The sequence below is a fragment of the Aptenodytes forsteri genome, unplaced genomic scaffold (assembly GCF_000699145.1).
Source record: "Aptenodytes forsteri isolate BGI_AS27 unplaced genomic scaffold, ASM69914v1 Scaffold179, whole genome shotgun sequence".
NCBI classification, from domain to species: domain Eukaryota; kingdom Metazoa; phylum Chordata; class Aves; order Sphenisciformes; family Spheniscidae; genus Aptenodytes; species Aptenodytes forsteri.
Window position 1 is genome coordinate 1,650,175 of NW_008795378.1, and position 19,235 is coordinate 1,669,409.

Genomic DNA, 19,235 nt, shown 5'->3' on the forward strand with positions numbered 1-19,235 from the left:
GATTTAATAAAAGCTTTTTAGTGGCACAACAGGTATGACAGAATCACGAGAGGGCAAAGGACTGAGAAGGGGATCGTGAACAGCAAGCGGAGAGGTTGCTTGCAGTGAGTCCGTACTGTGCTCTGGAGCTGAAAATGAGGAACCCAACTATGACAAAGCGAGAAACCCCAACACTGAAGTCCAGTTCAGTCAGTAAGATTACAACAGATACCAGACATTAAACACGGGCCAGCTACTTTACTGAATTAGAGAGAGAGGTTCAAGTGGGAAAGGAGTGATTCAGAGAGATTCTCACCGAACAGGTAAAGGATCAATTTCCCAGTTGGACCAAAGGCAGATTTGAGGAGGAAAGTCACAGGAAGGCAAGTGATTAAGAGAAGAGGTTGGTGTGCTGCTGTTAAACAGAGATGATGGTACTTCCACATTAGAATAACTCTCCTGGCTTGAGTCACTGCTTGAAAGTCTCTCTTGTTAGCCCTGTATGAAACAGGGGCTCTTTGCTTCATTTCAGAGGTTGAGGATCTCTCTAGAAAATAACTGATCCCACACTGCAGCAATTCCCTGCTACCTCTGACCAAGACACACCAGTTCATCTCATGTTTCTCAGAGCTGGGGGAGCCAAGTGCACTTTTCAAGTGGAACTGAAACTGGAACCAGGAAGTCCATAGAGACCCTCACATGAAATCATGGATTAAATGATCAAGAGGTATCAGCACAGCACGGTCAGTTGCTGGTTATAACCCTGACCCCAATTGGAAGGGTCACCCGGACTGAAAGCTGAATATTGACCTGCACCTGCATGGGAGAACTTGCTGAGAGGAGTCCTAGCAAGTTAGGAAAATGCCACTGAATGATCCTATTGTGCCTCTCCTCCAGGAGATTGCTGCAGCATGTAGATATACTCAGGGCTAATTGAGCAGTACTTTATCCCTCAAGCTGCCTCAGGATTTCTCTAAGACTCCTCACTCAGTAGGCAGATCTAGTATCTTTACTTCCTAAAATACCTTACCAATGAATAATCCCACTGCAGTCTTTGAGCTCACGTGTGGGTTAACATGCTCCATGACACGAGTGAATATGCCAGAATTTGGCTCTGTGTAAGCAAATACAATAAAATGCCAAATAAGAAATTATCAAATGAAAAAAGGAGGAGCCACTTACATGTCCCAAGTTGGTCCTTTTTCTAACAAGTCTTCGGAACAGAGCAGGGTGCTTTGCTCTTAGCTAGAAGCTGCCCTGTGGCTTTGAATAATAGACTTTGCTTATTTCCTTCATCTTTAGGGTAAGGATAAGAACACTGTCTATGTCACAAGGTGTTGTGAAGGTTAATGGATTAATCCTGAATGCAGGAAGCATGAAGGCACTGCAGGGACTCCCACTGGCTTTCATATGCTCTAGATCAGACTTCTCAGATCTGGAAGTTTGGTTTTGTGCTGCATGTCATAAAAGGGTCCATACAGAAAGCCCAGTCTGGGTAAGGCTGAAACAGCTCAGGATGAGAAGGAGCATCCCTGCAGTATCCTGAAGTCTTTGCATAGCCTTAACCAGAACGCTTATGGATTTCTCTGTATCCAAAATCCTTGCTGAGGTAGCAGGGCATCTCTCTGATTTAACCTACCACAGCATTTCCCTTGCCCCTGAGACCGGCAAAGACACCAATCAACTGTTTCTTACCTTGATTTTATGCTTATTCTGTACACAGGAGTCATTTACCCTATGAGATGGCATCAAGGGCCAGAGCAGAGGCAGAACAGATCCTTCTGTATTCTCCTTACTGGACTAATACATAATCCCGAGTTGTGGGGATGCTTTCCAAATCTCACAATTATTTAGTTTTAATACATTCACAAAGAGGCAAAAGTTTTGGGGGAGAAGAAACTAAAATTTAAAACATAGGGGTTTCAAGTATTTTCACATTAAAGGCATTTTCCTTATATACACAAGGCCACATTCACACTGCCCACCCACCTGCATTAGCACACACCCCAGCCACTTCCCTCCATTGGCAAACCTGCAGTGTGTCCATCTGAAATCATCATTGCTCTTTTGACAGTAGTCATTGCTGTATTCAGAACATGAAGATTAAGCATATATAGTAGTGTCAGCATAGCAGTGTAAGCATGGCCCAGAGAATCTCAAAGAATATGTTATTAAATTGAATGATCTATGCATGTAGAAGGTTAAATAACAGTTTTATATAATTATGGAACTATTTCAAGAGCTCTCATGAGACGAGATCACTAAAAACTGGCCAGTCTTCTAAGTCAGAGATACATAATACTTGGTTCATGTGCTGCTTGTGAAAGGCCTTACAGAAACCTTCAACCTTCATCAACAGTCAAAACGAATTTTTCTTTTGTGGTCTTGATTAAAGCTTTCCAGTCGTTTCCGCTGCGATTCTGAAAGGACCCATCTTTGCATCCCCAGCTCTGCCAAGGCAGGCAGCTTTGTCAGTGCTGCTAACAACTCACTGAACCACATCCCACAGTCACGGCAGGATGATGGGCGAAGGCTGACATCCAGCTCTGAGAGTTCTTTGACTACTGCTAAGCCTTGACAGAAAACGACCCACCCTTCATCAGAGATGTTGTTGTTATAACTCAAATCCAGCTTCCGTAATCTGGCTAGATGGCCATTCTGTGTCAGTAATGCTGCAAGAAATGACAGACACAAACACAATTAATACATCCTGGCAATTGCTTTAAAAGCTTTTTCAATAATACCATATTATTTAAGGCCTTTCAGCAGTCAAACAGCAAGATTCAATTCCTCAGCAACATAAAATCACTTGCTGTTGATCTCAGAAAGATCGTTTTATCACAGCTGAAGGAGTGTACCACATTTAAAACACAGGCAATTCAAAAGGAACAGAAGTATGCGGTTAAAATTGTATGGCAACCTGAAAAGCTTTGAGTCAGTTGGAAGGAGGTTATATTAAGTGCCAATTAAAATAGGCAGACAGGCTTTACAGGGAGATTTAGAAACAGGAAAGCAAAACTAGATGGGGTTGCATGATTACAACAGCCACCTCTCACTGTGGGAGGGTAATGGGCCTAATATACCCTAAAGGGAACTGGGATCCTTAATGTATGATTGGCAAAGGAGACACCCATCAAGGGTGATGTTTGTAAAGTCAAAAATATTCAGGCTTCATCTCACCAGCCTTCAGATTACAGGGCCTTAATAGCTGTCACACAGCTATTGCCAATCTCAGACACTCAAAACCCATGAGTCAGACCCACAGAATCACAAGGATGATTATAAAATAAACAGGTTTTTAAGAGGATCCTAGAATTTATTCCTTCATTGGGTTCCTATTTTCTAGTATTTCTCAGCAGCTGCTAAGAGGTGGGCTAAAATATTTCTGTTTTAATTCTTCCATAATAGTTTGACTCCAGAAACACACCTAATGGACGGAAAGCTGGTAGTGCCTGTATTACTGGCTGTCAGCACATACATTTCCCATAAATTACTGAACCCAAAACCAGCAACCGAGCAAAATAAAATTCCTCAGAGGCAGTGTTAAATATCTGATATAAAAAACAGACATAAACCCTACATTTTTCTAAGTGCTGCCTTTTTGTATTAATAGATAAAACTCTGCTAAAATGATTCTTTGCATTTTTATCATTTTCAGCTTTTGCACTGTGCATGCACAGGACACACGGTCTTCAGCAAAATGAAAACCCTATCTGGGAAAAATACTGCTGTATTTTTCATCTCTTCATTTGATTTATGCAAAAACGTGCTCAGCCCGTGGAACAAGTCCCTTCTGAATTGTGGTCTAAATGCCCTGGCTCCTTGACTGCTAGTAAATACCATGTTATACGTACTTAGAAGTGCCAAATCTTCAGCCACCAAGTTACAGCTGCTCAGTCTTAACACTTGAATCTCCGTTGCAAGCTTTAGTGCTCCCAAAAGCAGCTTTAGGTTCCCACCAACGCACTTATTCCAAGAAAGGTCTAATATCTCCAGTTCAGGAAGGTGAAGGGCAGCCTCAGCTGAAAAGATTAAGACCAGCAACTTCTGCTTACTAGGAGAAAACAACATGGCCTCAATAGACACCTCACCGGCAATTCACCTGTAAATAGGCTCCTAACAGGCTGCCTACTTGTGCTTAGAATGACTTATTTTATCCTAATAAAAGTCGGACAAAAAATGTCTCCTGTGCTCTTTAAAGAATATAAGAATGGCCTGCCTATAGAATCTTTAAGGACTCTTAACCCCCCCAAGGAGGGGTTTCTTGTCTTTCTGTTTATATCACTGGCTTAACCTTGTCCCACTGAAGTCAATTTAATAGAACAGCTTGTTTTTAAACCATTTTATATCAATTTAAAGACAGTAATTTTTTGCTGTGAACTCACCGTGCAAGGTGAAATGCTCTGTATCTTTTGACAACACCAATTTCCATGATGTCACTCTTACATAATTGTAATGATATAGTACTGTTCCTGCAGGGACCTCAGACCAGTTTAGCTTGCTACTGCTTCTGCTGAAGGCAGTCAAGTTTTACTATAGGTTTCAATGTCACTAGTAAACAGTACAAAAGATATTATAAGTGCACAATACACAGTAACTAACAGATCCCTCTGTACTTAGATTTCATGTGCCATATGGAACACCTATCAAAGGGACAGCGTAGCCACTAATCCACTGAGATTTGCAATAAGTAGGCAAAAGAGGCTGAATTTACATATCCTGTGTTAGACTGGACTTTTCTTCATGGCTGTGCAATATCTTTTCCACTACTGCAGTCATTGCCTCAGTTCCTCCATTGCCCCATGCTTAAGTCTATCCCAGAAAGTTTCTACTGAAACTTTCACCAGCAGTGAGGTGAAAAACATTCAGTGAAAACTCCACCCCACTAAACTGTAAATGCAGTGTTACTACCAAACTATAATTACAGCATAATACAAAATCATGTTTTGCTTTCTCTTCCAAAATTAGGGAGTATTCAAAAGTTCACTATCAGACAAAGGACTAAAAGGAGTTCATCCAGTCAGGTATAATGAGAGAAGACATACAACAGACTTCCCTTGCAACCAGGTCCCATGAAGCACTGGTTTCGTTACAGGCTTTTTCACTCAGGACCTGTGGTATAATGTAACCATCATCTCTGGAGTTCAGCCAAAGGAGAATGAAGTGCTTTGTCCCACAAGGATACACAGAGAGTAGACACACTTTAAAAAAACATTCCTACCTAGTGATGAAAATGACTCTTTGCTTAAACCACAATTGCTGATGGCCACAGATTTCAACTTCGGTAAAAACCTGAGCCTGCCCAGAAGAGGATCAGATGAGACTCCAACATTTTTATTCGAGGACAAATTCAGCTCTTGAAGACTGGAGAGTAAAGGTATCTCTTGGGCTATGAAAACATGAAATATTTATTAGACAGTCACCGATCCAGAACAAATATGTAGTTGTATATTTGCCTGACATCATTTCTTTTCTTTATAAATCAATCCAAAAGTCAAGGCCAAGTTTTGACACTCAAATTTATGGTGAGTAATGTTTTACTCCATAAATAGCCTTGTCATTTTCAGTAGGAATGTTTAAGAAATTAGGTATTACATACTGTGTGGAAGGTTGTCAGAACACGGCTTCCTATTGAAATTTTCTAGGTGAAGTAGGGAATTTAACGTTAAATGAGATGGGGGTTACCTCCAAATGTCTTCACTGCTAACTGAAACTCCTTTATATTAATGTGATTATTCTCTATGGGTCAAGAAATTAAAAATAAATCATGATTGCTATTACTAATAGTTAATATTTCCCAATGCTTCCGCAGCAGCTTTTCAAATTATCTTCTTTATCATGGAAAATAAGATGTGGACAATATAGGATTTTTTGTTGTTGTTGTTCTAAAGAGTAAAGAACAGTATCAAAAAGTTATGATAATGCACACGGAAAAATAAACTGTCTCTCTGATTGAATAGGAAATGTCTTTTTCTTTCTAATAGTATTTATGAGTTGGATCAATTCAACCTGGAGACTGTAGTCTTCAGCTTTTCTGTAAAACAGAGAGCAGCAGCAATGCAAGATCTCCTAACATCACTCTCTACTTGACTTAAAGTTCACCAAGGGAGTTTTAGGCAGTTACATTTACATGCACATATGCACCTTGGATCCATGCCAATTTATACCAGTGTGGGAACTGCCTCTGGGTATTTCCAAAATTACTGATTATCAAAAAAAGTAGCGCTAGGTGGCAGTTCCTACTTTCACATCACGGGTCCAAATCATGGCGGATTCAGGTCCTTAGTTCCACATGGGATCAGACACTATGAGATTTCCTTTGATACAGCAAAAAACCATTCCATACTGATCAAGAAAGCTATCCTCCACACTGCACTTCCAGAACTGCCTAAGGAAGATGTACTGAGATCTGCTAGACTAGGTTAGGCAGAACCTCTTACGCCTTTTGAGATATTTTCAGAAGTCAAAACCTACATTCTTAATGGATTTCCTCAACATGTCCTTACACAAAATGGTCATGTCCTCTTCTGTTACACAGCACTGGTGGAGATCAAGGACTTCAAGCTTTTTCAAGCTGGCCAAATGAGCTGTTGAGTCTTTAAAGCCACCACCAATCTCTTTGTTACATGATATGTCTAATTTTCTTAGCTCGGCAAGGTGCTGTAAAGCAGTGTCTGAAATGGAAAAGGGAGCATGCTGGTCACTGGCTGCTACAATAGCACAGGTCACGGCTTTAGCGTTTATTTACTTTAACATCAAAGTTTGCACAAGGTATTGTAGGCAAAGCTCTTAGGCTAAGCTTCAGCGTAAAATCACAGCAGACATACAGTAATATCACAAAGCTTCCCCATCTATGCAACTCCATTCTTCTCTAGAAGAGCAGGTGAAGGTGAGGCCAGCTCATCCCCCAGATCCACTCAATCCTCAGCCTTTTGCTGAAATTACTACTGGATGTGCTAATTAGTGCAATTAATTAATTGTCTTATGGATAAGACCTCCACTAGGGAGAGACACAGATAATAAGCCCATTTCATATGGTTTCACTGGACACTCATTAAGTGCTAATGGTGAATTTGGATTCCCCTCTGAGAGTAGGATTAGCTTGTTAAAAGTTAGCTAGCCTGTCTGTGCCCTTGTCTATGTTCTATCTGAGGAGAGAGGAAGCATGTCCAGAGAGCCATTAATCTACCCCAAGATGTGTCTCAGAAATGGTGTGGAGGGTGACTCTCCCCACTGACTTTCACATGCTTGAGCTCAGGGAAGATAAATGCTACTCCTGCTGAAAGTCTCTGTAGTCTTTTATCAATCCTCAAACAGCAAATAACGATTGCCCATTAATACTGCCAAACCATCAGCAAAATCCCACCTCATTGCCTTTCTTAAATGGTTTTCAGATGTATAATTTATTCAGAATGAAAGTCTTTCTGAACATAAAGTCTAACCTAAGCCCTGGAGGCTGTCTTGCGTTAATCCGCACATGTGCAAGTTTAACTCTTTCAAGCCTGGCACATTTTTCAGATCCTGAGCAATAACCTTCATGCTGCAGCCGATGTGTTTGTTGATAGAGAGATCTAATACTTCGAGGTTTGGGATCACATTTAGAATTTCAGCTGGGGAAAAAAAAGAAAAGAAAACCAGAATTGGTAATTGCCTGGAATATATACAGATGAACCCTAGAAAAATATAGCACCATGACAAACAGGAAGAGGTAGGCTGGGTTTGCCTATATGTGTGGTTTAGGCTTACTAAGTTCCTGTTCTACCTAAAAAATACAGCAAAACAAAGATTGAATAGGAATCAAGAAAATCAGTGAAAAATCTGTATGAAAATAAAGGTGAAAAAATACAAGGACAGTTAGAAAAATACAGGGGAATAAAAAGCAGGAATACAAAGAGAAAGAAAAATTTCTAATGAAAAGATATTATGACTGTATGTTGCATACGGCCATCTCCTGCAGTAGAGATGAGAGCACAGGGGCTTCTCCTTAGGGAGAAAATATCTTTTAAAACACAGAATCAGATCAAAACACCACACAGGATTAAGCTATGATGAGAGGAAAGAGGGGAGGGGTGATCAGTGGTTGCCAGCTCAGCCTAAATTCCCATCCCTCAGGCCTTCTTTCCCATCCCATGGCTAACTACCTATTCCGCTGCTTAATTTTAAGCAATCAGTGTTGGAAATTCTGACACACATTACTTGCTCAGGGTCTCAAAGGCCCCAGCTACCCTGGACCACTGAGGCAGCCAGACTGCAGTTTAGATCTAGCTATTCTTCTTCTTAACCCTACCTCACACGATTAGAGAGAACAACATTCTTCTTTGGAAGAAAGTGCATTAAATCCCAATGCTGTGTGGTAAATACTATTATAATGCAGAGCCTGAAATAAATTAACTTTCAACTACTATTGAGCTCAATACAGCCATAATCTAAGTCAAACAAGTTACATTTTTGTGAAGCCAGTCTCTCAGTCCAGCTATGTGGATACACATACCAAGGGATTCTCCATCCTTTGCCGTCAGGTTACAGTCTGTAATTTTCAGAAGTCTTATCTTGCATCCTTTCTGGAGTTTTTTTGTCAGGAGTGATAGTTTTCCACCTATATTACTGTTCCATGATAAATCCAGTTCCTCAAGTTGAGTGACAATTTCAAATGCCTCTCCTGTAACAGAAGTCTAAGGTGATTCATTCTAGGTATCAATTTCAGTGCAAGACAAAAATACAGGTTTTGAATATATTAAAGGGGAAGGTTAGCGACTTAATTCTCAAATTACTGTATTTTGTATGGCTTGCCAGGAAAATTGGTGTATGCCATGAATTGTTGCTACTGCAGCAATGTTGTATAAATTCTCACCTTGTCTAAGGAGCAATATAGATCACAAGTCATTGTCACAGCACACACAGACTGCTTAGCCATCATTGTAGACCTGTGCCAGGACCCAGAAAGTCTAGTCTATAGGGAAATCAATACAAGTGACAAGTCTGAATTTACTGTCCTGTATAGTTCTGCTCTATTTTATTTGGCAAACTTCCAACGTCCTCTGTACTGTGCCCACAGGTTATTTTGGAGGAGATGAAAGAAGTCCTCTCACAGCTATTTCTGAAACTTAAAACTTTCATTTCTGACAGGAATTTCTGACTCACTTAGTAAGGAATCAAGATGAACATTGTTTTGACCCAAACTAACTTTCCCATGATTTCAAGGCAGACAGCACTGATTTTGATTACAGTCAGAAAAATTAGCCTTTTCCAGGCTTGACACACCTGCCAATGTGAAGTGTTAGTGCTTCTTTGTAATACTAACATCCCACTGCAAAATCCAGCTTCCTAACTTCCTTTGTAGAGGAGGGAGGCAGATGTATATTTGCATAAACTCATTCCCAAGAAAGATCAATTAATCAGACCATATGCAAATACAATTTCAAAGTGTCATACACATTTTTGATCTAAAGTCTCGTCATCAACCTAGTAATTGAGAACTGTATTTTAATAATAAAACCCTCTCATGTCTGTGTGTTTTCATAATTAATTCATCACAAAAGATTTATAATAGAAAAATAATTATTTCTGTTGTTGTAAGTGAATATCCAGGTTTGAGAGAAAAGGACATGTCTTAATTTTTATTTTTGCATTTATTTTAAATTATTGCCTCAGTCTTGAATACTGAGCAATGCACTACAGTTGAGAAGTGGTTTTGCCTCTGCAGTATAGCTTGTTTCTGTTTGACATGGGGACTAGCATTCCAGACACATTTTCCACCCAGAAGATAAATAAAGGACTATAACTCCAGGAATGGTTTCCTACCACCTCTCACAGTCACAGCTCTGAGCAATCACATAGGAGATGTTGATAGTATGGTTATATTTGAAGCACTGATTTCTAAAAAGAATGCACTGAGTCCACAAGTGGCCACATTTCCACAGATAGATGTGGACACAGTCAAACAGGCACTATTGGCCTAAATACGCCTGCTGTTTTCCAAAATCGCAGGCAAAATCAATGCAAACTGACTGTTGCTATTCCACATGCCAAGGGCATCACATTTTGACTGGAAATTCAAGTCCTGTGATCAGTTTTGTGTCTGTCCCAGCAGAAGCCAAGCCAGAAGGGGGAAGGAAACAGCACAGAAGAACCAGGCAAAATAAATTAATTGGAAATATAACCAATAAAACTCAAGAGAAAAAATGTATGAGAAAAGGGTTTGAAAAAGGATGAAACAAATTTGAAAAAATCTGATAGAAAATGAAACACAGATTTTAGCCTCATCATAAACAGACCAATTATTTTCACCAGCTTTTGTAGAGATGCATTTTTCCTCCCCAACAGATAGCATGACCCACTTTTGAGCTACCATCATATATGTAATTTTATTTCTGAACCTTTCCTGCAAAAAGCCTGGATATGAATGACAAAATCCAGCTTTATAACTCAGACCGGTTTTTAGAACTTGCAAAGTAAGCAGCAGGTTTTTAGAATTTGTAGTTGATTGAGTTTGCCCTTCTTTTAGATACATATCACAGACCCACCCCAGAGTAAACTTCAGGCCCAGAGGTAAGTGACTCAGTGTCAGAACCTGAGCGCATAACACCACCTTTAAAATATTTAAATCTCATGCTTAGCAGAAAGCAGGGTTGCAGGCACTCCAAGCAAAGAAGTACACAGAGGAACAAACTTCTCCCAGACTTGCAAAAACAAGTTATAAAGCTCCAAGGCAGCACTGGTTTTAAGTCTCCTCCAAAAGACCACCCATTTTTTTGTGCTGAGCACTGCATCTGTCCTGCAGCATGAAGACCTAAGCTGACCCTATTGTGACTGACTGTTTCAGCTCTTCTGTCTACTATTAGATATGAAAGCTAGCCAAACAAATACTAATCTAAATTGAAAACATGCTTTCTTGCAAATAGGACTGAATTCAGTTCCCTTCTGAATGTGAAACTTTCATGCCCTGAGGAATGAACTCGGCAGAGCTACTCAAATGTATCAGATCACTCATAAACCCAAGTTCTTTCTACTGTTTCACAGCGGGAGTTTACATTGCCCAGTGTGGAAGCAGCAGGGGTAGGATGTACGAAGAGATGAGCTGGATTACACTAGACCCAAGCTGTCTGGAAGTAAATGTAAATGAAATCCTGCACCTAAGGAGGTGACATCCTCAGCTGTCAGCCTGCAGTTGTTAAGTCGAAGGACTTTTAACAGGTTCACGTGATGAAGATGAACAGTGAGAGCTTTCAACGTCCCACCAACACAACCATTCCAGGACAGGCTGATCTCTTGCAGCTTTGGGAGAAATGGCAGTAAAGCAGCTGTAAAAAAAAAGAAAAGAAAAAGCGTATTCTGTTTGCATGTTATCTGCACACCCTGGATGTCAATACATGTTAATACAGAGATGCTTTCTACAACTAATATAGCATTATAAAGCCATGACAATTTGTACCTCAGTTTTCTTATCTGTAGTTTGAGTGTAAGGACATTCATCTGCTTCACAGACCTGTATGATTTTTATATTTTTATATATATTACATAATTTATATAATTTATTAATTAACATTTCTCAGGGACCTGTAACCACCAGATGAAATGTTAAATAAAGCCAGGCCTGTTTAAAAGAAAGGGAAGGGAAAAGAGGAGAGTGAATAATTGAATAGGCAAATAAGAATTAAAGAAATGTATGAAGTGACTAGTTGAATAAAATGTGTGTTTACCCAGCTCTGTTACATCTGCTGCACTTAATGCACAATTATTTAGATCCAGATTCTTGCTGTTGGGTTTCTTTCCCAGTTTCTGCATGAACTGGTTAAATCTCTGCTCACCAGATGGTGACTCCGCTTCAGAAATGAGATGTGAAAGTCCATCTGAGTAACAAAGAAATAGTGCCCTGGTTACCTCTGCTACTAACACAATGTGTAAAACCTGTCTGTGGCTGTTGGGTGAAGATTTTGGGAAATTAACTAAATCTGTCAGTAAACCGGGCTCTATTTTTGATCAATGTGGGCCAATAACCTGAGTGATAAGATCACTACAGATCAGATTGTTACAAAGCTCCTGATGCAGAGTGAGAAAAGAATATCTCTACGCTACCTTATGCCAGTGACTTTGGATGTTTGCACCACCAGTTCAAGGACATGAAATTCGTGCAAAACTCTGAACTGCAGCTATTCTGGATGCACAAGTCATAACCACCTCTGTGTGCCTGCACTGTAGCCACACTGCTGCAATACATCTGTACTTGATCAGTTAGCACCGAGTGGCCCTGCAATTGTGTGGTGAACCTGCTGCTTCCTTCTTGACAGTCTGTGTTCATTTTCATACATTGTCTGTGTAAGGGCAGTTTCCTGCTTTTCTTGGCTTTGCAAAGCAACCCCCACTTACCTTCTTCTTCCATGCAGTTTGTACAGCAAGGAAAATTGCATTTACATTCATTGCTAAACCCTTTAACAAATCCGTAATTTCATCTAATGCCTATAGCTGGAAAAAAAGCAGCCAAAAATTACACAAAATAGCAATGCCACTCTCAGTATCTGTCCCCTCATTGTTTCCCCAAACCTACCCAAAACTCTTAGGACAAAGGATGGGGTTCTAAGCCTCACCTTCCAGCTCCTTTTTAAAAATAGCTTCATTTTCTCTGGTGTGGATGTAAAGAGTATTCTTGTGTGCACAAAATAACATACATGATGAATTTCCATGCCATTCCCGTCCCCCTCACCAGTGTCAAGCGGTAGGACACATCTGCTCTTGTCTTCAGATTGCTTTAGCAGCAGGGCGGACAGAGACTGATCTTAAATACAAGCCAAGCTACTGCTCAAAGCTTGGCTTTGAAACCAAATAAGCTCTGCAACTAATGAGCTGACTCCAGCGCTGACCTCTCACATTGGAGATCAAGAGAGAGGTCACCCAAAAGCTTTATCCCTCCTCAGCAACATGGATCTCACTTCTTGCTTGGCACCTATCAAATCAGAGGGCACATCCTCGATAATGTTCCAATCGGAAGCAAATCCTGGCTAAAGGATAAACTGTAGGCAGCAAAATACAGGATTTTGGCTAGCAAGAAGAGCAACTGATTTTCTATGAAATTAAAATATATACACATGCACATATATTTCATTATTGTACCAGCATTACCTTCTACAGAGAGATCTTGCTTCTCACTCTGATCATCAGCTCCGGAGCTGTTTATTTCTTTTTTTTCAATTTCCCTTCTGTCCTTGCCTTCAGATTTCCCAAAGTCAAAGCCCCTGAAGAATTTTTTAAGGGCTGAAGGCTGCTCTTTTCTTTTTCCAGGAGAGGACCTCTTCTCTTGGAACTGTTTTATAACAAAGTGAAATGGGGAACTCTTCAGGATGTCCTCTTCATGCTTATCCTGGCAGCTCTGAACGTCATCTTTCAGGGGATCAGCAGACATAGAAAGAATTAGTTTTAGTAACGTTTGCTCTTGCTTACCTTCTTTCACAATGGCAGATGCACTGAGAATCTCCTACCATTCCCTCTATGTTAATATGAGAAAAGCACAGTTTAGTAGACCAGACTCTGAACTCATTTCTCCTCCTTCAAAAGGAACTGGTAATGCTCAGTATTAGCACAGCAGACTCAGCGGTCCCAGTTCTCCCAATAGTACAAGTATCACTCTCTGCTGCCTTGTTAACGCAGACTGCTCCTAAGGCCACCCCACGTGGCCACCGAGCGCTGAAGGGCTAACCTGCTGCTTCCCCTGTCACTTAATCCCCAGGTTCAGTTCAAAGTCTTGTGGCCACATTAAATAAGCAAGGCTGAGATGTCCCCATTCTGAGAGGAAACCAGGTTAAGTTTGGCACCAAAGTCATTCTTCATGCCAAAGACCAGTCTGGCAGTCAGGAAAGTGAGAGGAGGAGAAGTACAAGGACATCCTTGCCTGAACAACGTCACAGGCTCCCAAGCTCAGGGTGGAACATGCAAGCGAAACCCTATTAACCTTAGAGCAAAGCTGAAGTGACAGTGCAGAAAACAACCAGGTATCATAGCTATGAACACTGGGAGTGTGCCAACGCTGGAAGAAAACAAGACCCCCAGATAGCTTGTTTGGAACAGTTCAGTACTATTGTGACCTCAGTTTCAGTGGCTAATTCACAAGTAAATTTAAGTTTGACTTTATAATAATTTATACACGTTCTTTCCTTATTGCTGTTTATACTACACAAGCTATAGCATCATCTGATGATTCTGAAGCTGCTTTGTTATTCTCTAAACATTAATTTAATGCTCTTTCTTTAGTTTTAATTCTAGCATTCTCCCGCACACACATGCTTTTAACCATGCAATCAGTCATAAAAACTAAGCAGACATTCATTGACTTTTGCTTTGTGAGGACTGTGTGGAAAAGGTATGTATCAAGTACTACTGTGTGCCGTCGACTGCAGGGGGAATGAGCTGTGCTCAGACCTCGATCCTGTAATACACCAGAGCTCATGAACAGATTTCTGTGCTCACACAGATTCCCCCTTCCCCAGTACAGACCCCCACACAGAACTCATTCCACAATTCTCCATCATCCATAGAGCAGATGAACTCAATCATTTTAATAATAGTCTGTTATATATAATGTCACTAGCATCAACCTTCCAAAAAAGAGAAACACGTGAAGAAGTATCAGTAACCCTATGAATTTCACAGATAGTTTTCTGTTATTATAGCAAGAGTCAGGTCAGGGGGAAAATGTCAAAATAAAGCAAATGTAGCTTTTATATACACATAATTTTCTTTTTGTGTGTGTGTGTATATACATAAATGTGGATATATATACACTGATGTATCTATATATATGTATGTAAATTTTCTTATTGTGTTGGAAGTTATCTGCCATGATACAAGTGTTCAAGGGCAGAGCTCTTACAGTTACGAAAAGCTGATGCATTGTTTAGTCTTGCTTTTAATAGCCTGTCACAGCTGTATTTCTTATGAGTAAAGCACAAAAATTATACAAAACAATATACATAGCTGTACATGCACATTTACTGAACTGTAAAGCAATGCTGGTTACCCTGGCTGTGTTTTCATGCTGTTGAATGGTATTATTTTAAACAAAGAAACATACCTGTCTCTTCCATTGGTACACTTGCGGATCTGTTTCACCTTGTACAGCACTTTCAGGGCTTGCAGAAGTGAGCCATGACATGCAAACAAAACCTCACTTCTTCCCCTAACAGGACTTTCCACATACTTTTCTTTCAAGAGTTTCTGTCTTCATCAGTTTGATAGCAGCAGCTCTGCACAAGTTGGTTTGTGGGGTCTTCCTGACACCTCTAGTCCTCTGCACTGTCTCCTAACGTCAGCCTGCTGTCCCTGGCCTCTCTTTTCGGGGGGTGGGGGGGTGAGACGTCCATTTAAATGCTCTGATCATGTCCCAGCTTAGCTCACAAAGCAGAAATCAGGAAGTGGCAGCGCAGACTTCGACACTGCAGGCTAACCACTGCATGTCCCTGAAACAGCTGTTGTCAGAAGGGGCTGAGTCACCTTACAGATCAGGTTACAAGACTACCTGAAGAAAAGCTCTTTGTTTTCCCACCTCTTTTGTCCATACTGGTCAGAAATACTGCTGGAGGCTGAGCAAAGCCGTGCTGTCAGCAGGATGTTGCATAGTTCAGTAAGAAAAAGGAATACATTCATTTTAGGGCCATGGGAGATACGAGAGGAGAGGTCCTACTGCATCATCAGTACAATCTACTTGTAGGCAACAGCATGATACAACATTACAATGCAATCGTGTCATACATCGTATACATATCTCAAACTTCATTATACCTTTTTTTGTTTGTCTGTCTGTCCTAGAATCTGATTTCCACGATGGTGAACATTACAATTTCTAGCTTAAACGTACTCATGGCCATTTATCCTGAATCTCTTTAGCTTTGATGATTCTTTTTAATCTATGAGGTCTTCACTTTTGTAAGCTAAACCAACCAAACTCTTCTTGTCTCCCCTCATGTGGGAAACTCTCCATTTCCCTTATCATTTCCTGCTCACCTTTGTCTGCACCTGTTGCCATATAATTTATACTTCCTTAAATACAAGGGACCATCCACCGATATGTATACACTAAAGACATATGCAAACTGGAGTGCTTTCGGTGGGGAATGATAAAGCTGGTCAACAAAACTAACAACTCCTCTGAAAGCAGCTGAGCAGACACCAGCCATGAGGACAGGCTTGACTCAGTGTGTCAACGTACAAATGATTCAGACAGGGTGGAATAAGGCACGGGGTGCTGCTAGGCGTCAACAGGATAAGATTAAGAGGCGAAAAACTTAAAGTGAACACCAGGAAAATCCTCCTGCCCATGAGAAGTACCACGCTGGGAAACATTTACAGTAGGAAAAAATGCACAAAAACACTGTGATGAACCGTCTTGCCCTGCAGGAATGGAGGGTGCATTTCTATTCCCAAACAGAAAGGATCTCCAAGTTGGTTTTAGGGTTTTCTGACAACCGGCATGGCTGTCCTGTCCCAATTTCTGAAACTAGCATCTCACTACAGACCTGTATCTGCTGGGAAAGATCTCCTCCTTGTATGCTAATTCACTTCACGTGTTCAGGCATCTCAGCTATGCAGACGGTCGAAAACCCCAAGCATTTCTGTCGGTAAGGAACTCATTCAATTTGACAGCTCTTTTCCACTTTACTTCTTGTGCTTAACAACGGAGTGGCCAGGGATGAAACACAGACAAGACAACCCGTGTTTGTGAACATGTGCCTGGCTCTGCTGGCCCAAGACACTTGATGTCTGCTGCAGTTCAATGATAATGTGGAATGGGAATATCTGATAATCTCCACTCCCTGGAACTGGGGAAACCCTTAAGCACATTAAGCACCGATTACAGTGGTTAGGCTAGGCTAACTTGAATGCTCTGACATCAGTGTGTTAGGTGGTATGTTGCTCATTCAGAAATTCTTTCCCCACTTTAGGCTGTTGAATGATAGTGAAAATACCTCATGGCACCATGACAGCATCCCTGTAATCCAGTGAGAAGGGAAATGTAGTTTTCCAGTGACCTAGTTTCCTCTTCCTAAAAAGCAAATCTTTACCTTTCTTTATAGCAGCTATGCAGGAAGAGGGGACAGCAGGGTTATCCCAAAGCAAAGCAGGATAACTAGAGTAAGGCAGCTGCACTGGGCTGAAAACATGAGCATTACTTTGCGATAGCCTAGGCTGTGCCATGAACACGCAATGTATCACGACAGCCAGGCCCAGCCATGCCCCTCTTAAATGCTAGACTGGGCCTCGCTGCATCAGTTGCTGTCTCCTCCATGGCATACTTCTGAACATGTGTCCTGCTCCTGCCTCGCGGACCTGTGCGTCTGCTTCTTGCAGTATGTCATGGACAGCACAGGGCAGGCTTAGCTTTTGGAGTTTAAAAATAATGAATGCCTTCCCCTTTCTATCCAGTTAAATGGTTTGTGACCATCTGCCGAGTGCTCAGTGTCACACTTGTTTATATCTATCCTTCCCTCTGTGTAGACCTGGGGCAAGGTTAGGAACAGAATCAATTTTGGAACACAATAGTTAAAGTTGCATCCCACACAGCATCCACTGGTGAGAGATTAATGTGGATTTTTGTACTTTGCCTCATTGTGACTCCTTAATCCGGCATATATTCCAAAGAAATAATGCCATTAGAGGATTAGTGCCACAAGTTCATTTGAAAAAAAGGATTTACAAACATTGAAATCCTATATTCTATGTACTTAATCACTGAGTATCATTTTGGGGATTTCCTCTCCCTTTAGTAGTGTCTCTTCCAATGAAATCCAAGCAAAGTAGCAACTCTGTTTTGATGGCCCTTATTATCCATTAAAGGAAAACAAAACCCCAAGCATCAGGTTAAATAATACAGAATCTAAACACACTGGACTAAACCCATCCTCGCTGTCGTACAATTGTTGCAGTTATACCAGGGAGGCACTTGGCCCAATATTTATATAGACTTTAAAGATTTTGGATATTTATCTGCTAGGGATTTTTAATATTCTGAGTCCTGTAGCATGCAGTAACACAGTGACCCTTGTTTGCTTCTAAGGCAGTTCCCTTCCCCAGCTTCGCTCACACCCAGTGAAGCCACTGTTCTCCTCTCTGTGGGAGAAGGAGACTGAATCACTGCCATGTTACTTTTTCTCCCTTTCCTTAGCACGCACCTCTGCCGCTCTGTCTCCCCTTTCTGCATGACTCGCTGCCTGCAGCAGCCTCCGTGGGCTTCTCTTGCTTGGCTCGATTTGTTGCAGGCTGCCTAGGTGAAGTGGGCAGTTGCACGGGCCAAGAAATTGCTGGGGGTGGAAAAATGCTTATTGCCCCATTGCTGACTTTGCCAGAGCCAGGTGACCTGCTCTTGGGCTGTGCTGACTCAGAATACATGTGCCAGGAGCTGCTGTCAAATGAGGGTAGGGGAAGAGTGGCCTGCTCCGGTACCAGGTTCACTGCCCTCATCTTTCCCAGCCACGTACATCAAACCATGCCCTCCACAGCTCTCACCATCCTCTCTCTCCTGCTCTGTCCCTTTCTTTCATCCTCGAACTTTGACCCAGTTCTGACCCCTTATAACTGAAGCAGCAAAATTCAGTCTTGCCTACATAGCTGAGAAACCTTCAGCTGGCACTGATGGTACATTGCTAGCGCCACAGTATCTGTGTCATCCGTTAATTTGATGTTGACTCTCTTTACACCCAGGCAATTCACAGAACAGCAGGGATCGACTTTAGGGCCAGACAAAAACCTTCAGAAGAGACTGCACTCACGATGGGCTGGAAGGACCATTCCCCAAGGATGAATTAATAGATGCAGCTGCACTCACTAGCAGGAAGTGCTCTGCAGAACCTAGGTTAGGAAACGTAGCTTGGGCTTCCAGGTAGAGCTCAGCAGTGTGCTGCCATCTGGATAAACACTTTTTCCATATATTCTTATACCCTCAGAAATATTGTGCAACACTGACACTTCCCCGGAGCAAACTCATTCCAGACTTCCCTACACTGAGATCAGTGTGCATGCCTGAGGATTCAACTGGGTCCAAAGTATCCGAGTATCCTCATAATTTCCCACAAAATATTCAACCTTCTGATTTTGATATCCCATCAGCCTACAGTAGTTCCTGAGGCAGCTGTTTAAAATACATTTCACTGGGTTATGAAAACTAAATCCAACCCCCTCATTCCATATTTATGTACAACCATAGACTGATCACAGGAGGGGTTCGAAGAGACACTGAGAACATACAAAACCAGCTAAAACCTTGGGTTCAGAAA

At 41.3% G+C, this 19,235-nt stretch overlaps 1 protein-coding gene across 1 annotated transcript; it reads right to left on the reverse strand.

The window, feature by feature from the left end:
• Positions 1-2,174: 2,174 nt before the first annotated feature.
• Positions 2,175-15,053, reverse strand: LRRC31 (leucine rich repeat containing 31). Its single transcript, XM_009280545.1, has 10 exons — positions 15,041-15,053; positions 13,096-13,353; positions 11,679-11,828; positions 11,112-11,279; positions 8,471-8,638; positions 7,422-7,589; positions 6,486-6,653; positions 5,201-5,368; positions 3,834-4,001; positions 2,175-2,651 (listed from the first exon to the last, which is right to left on the reverse strand). The coding sequence occupies exons 1-10, from the start codon at positions 15,051-15,053 to the stop codon at positions 2,332-2,334; spliced, it is 1,749 nt and encodes a 582-aa protein (XP_009278820.1). The 3' UTR covers positions 2,175-2,331.
• Between the last annotated feature and the right edge of the window lie 4,182 nt (positions 15,054-19,235).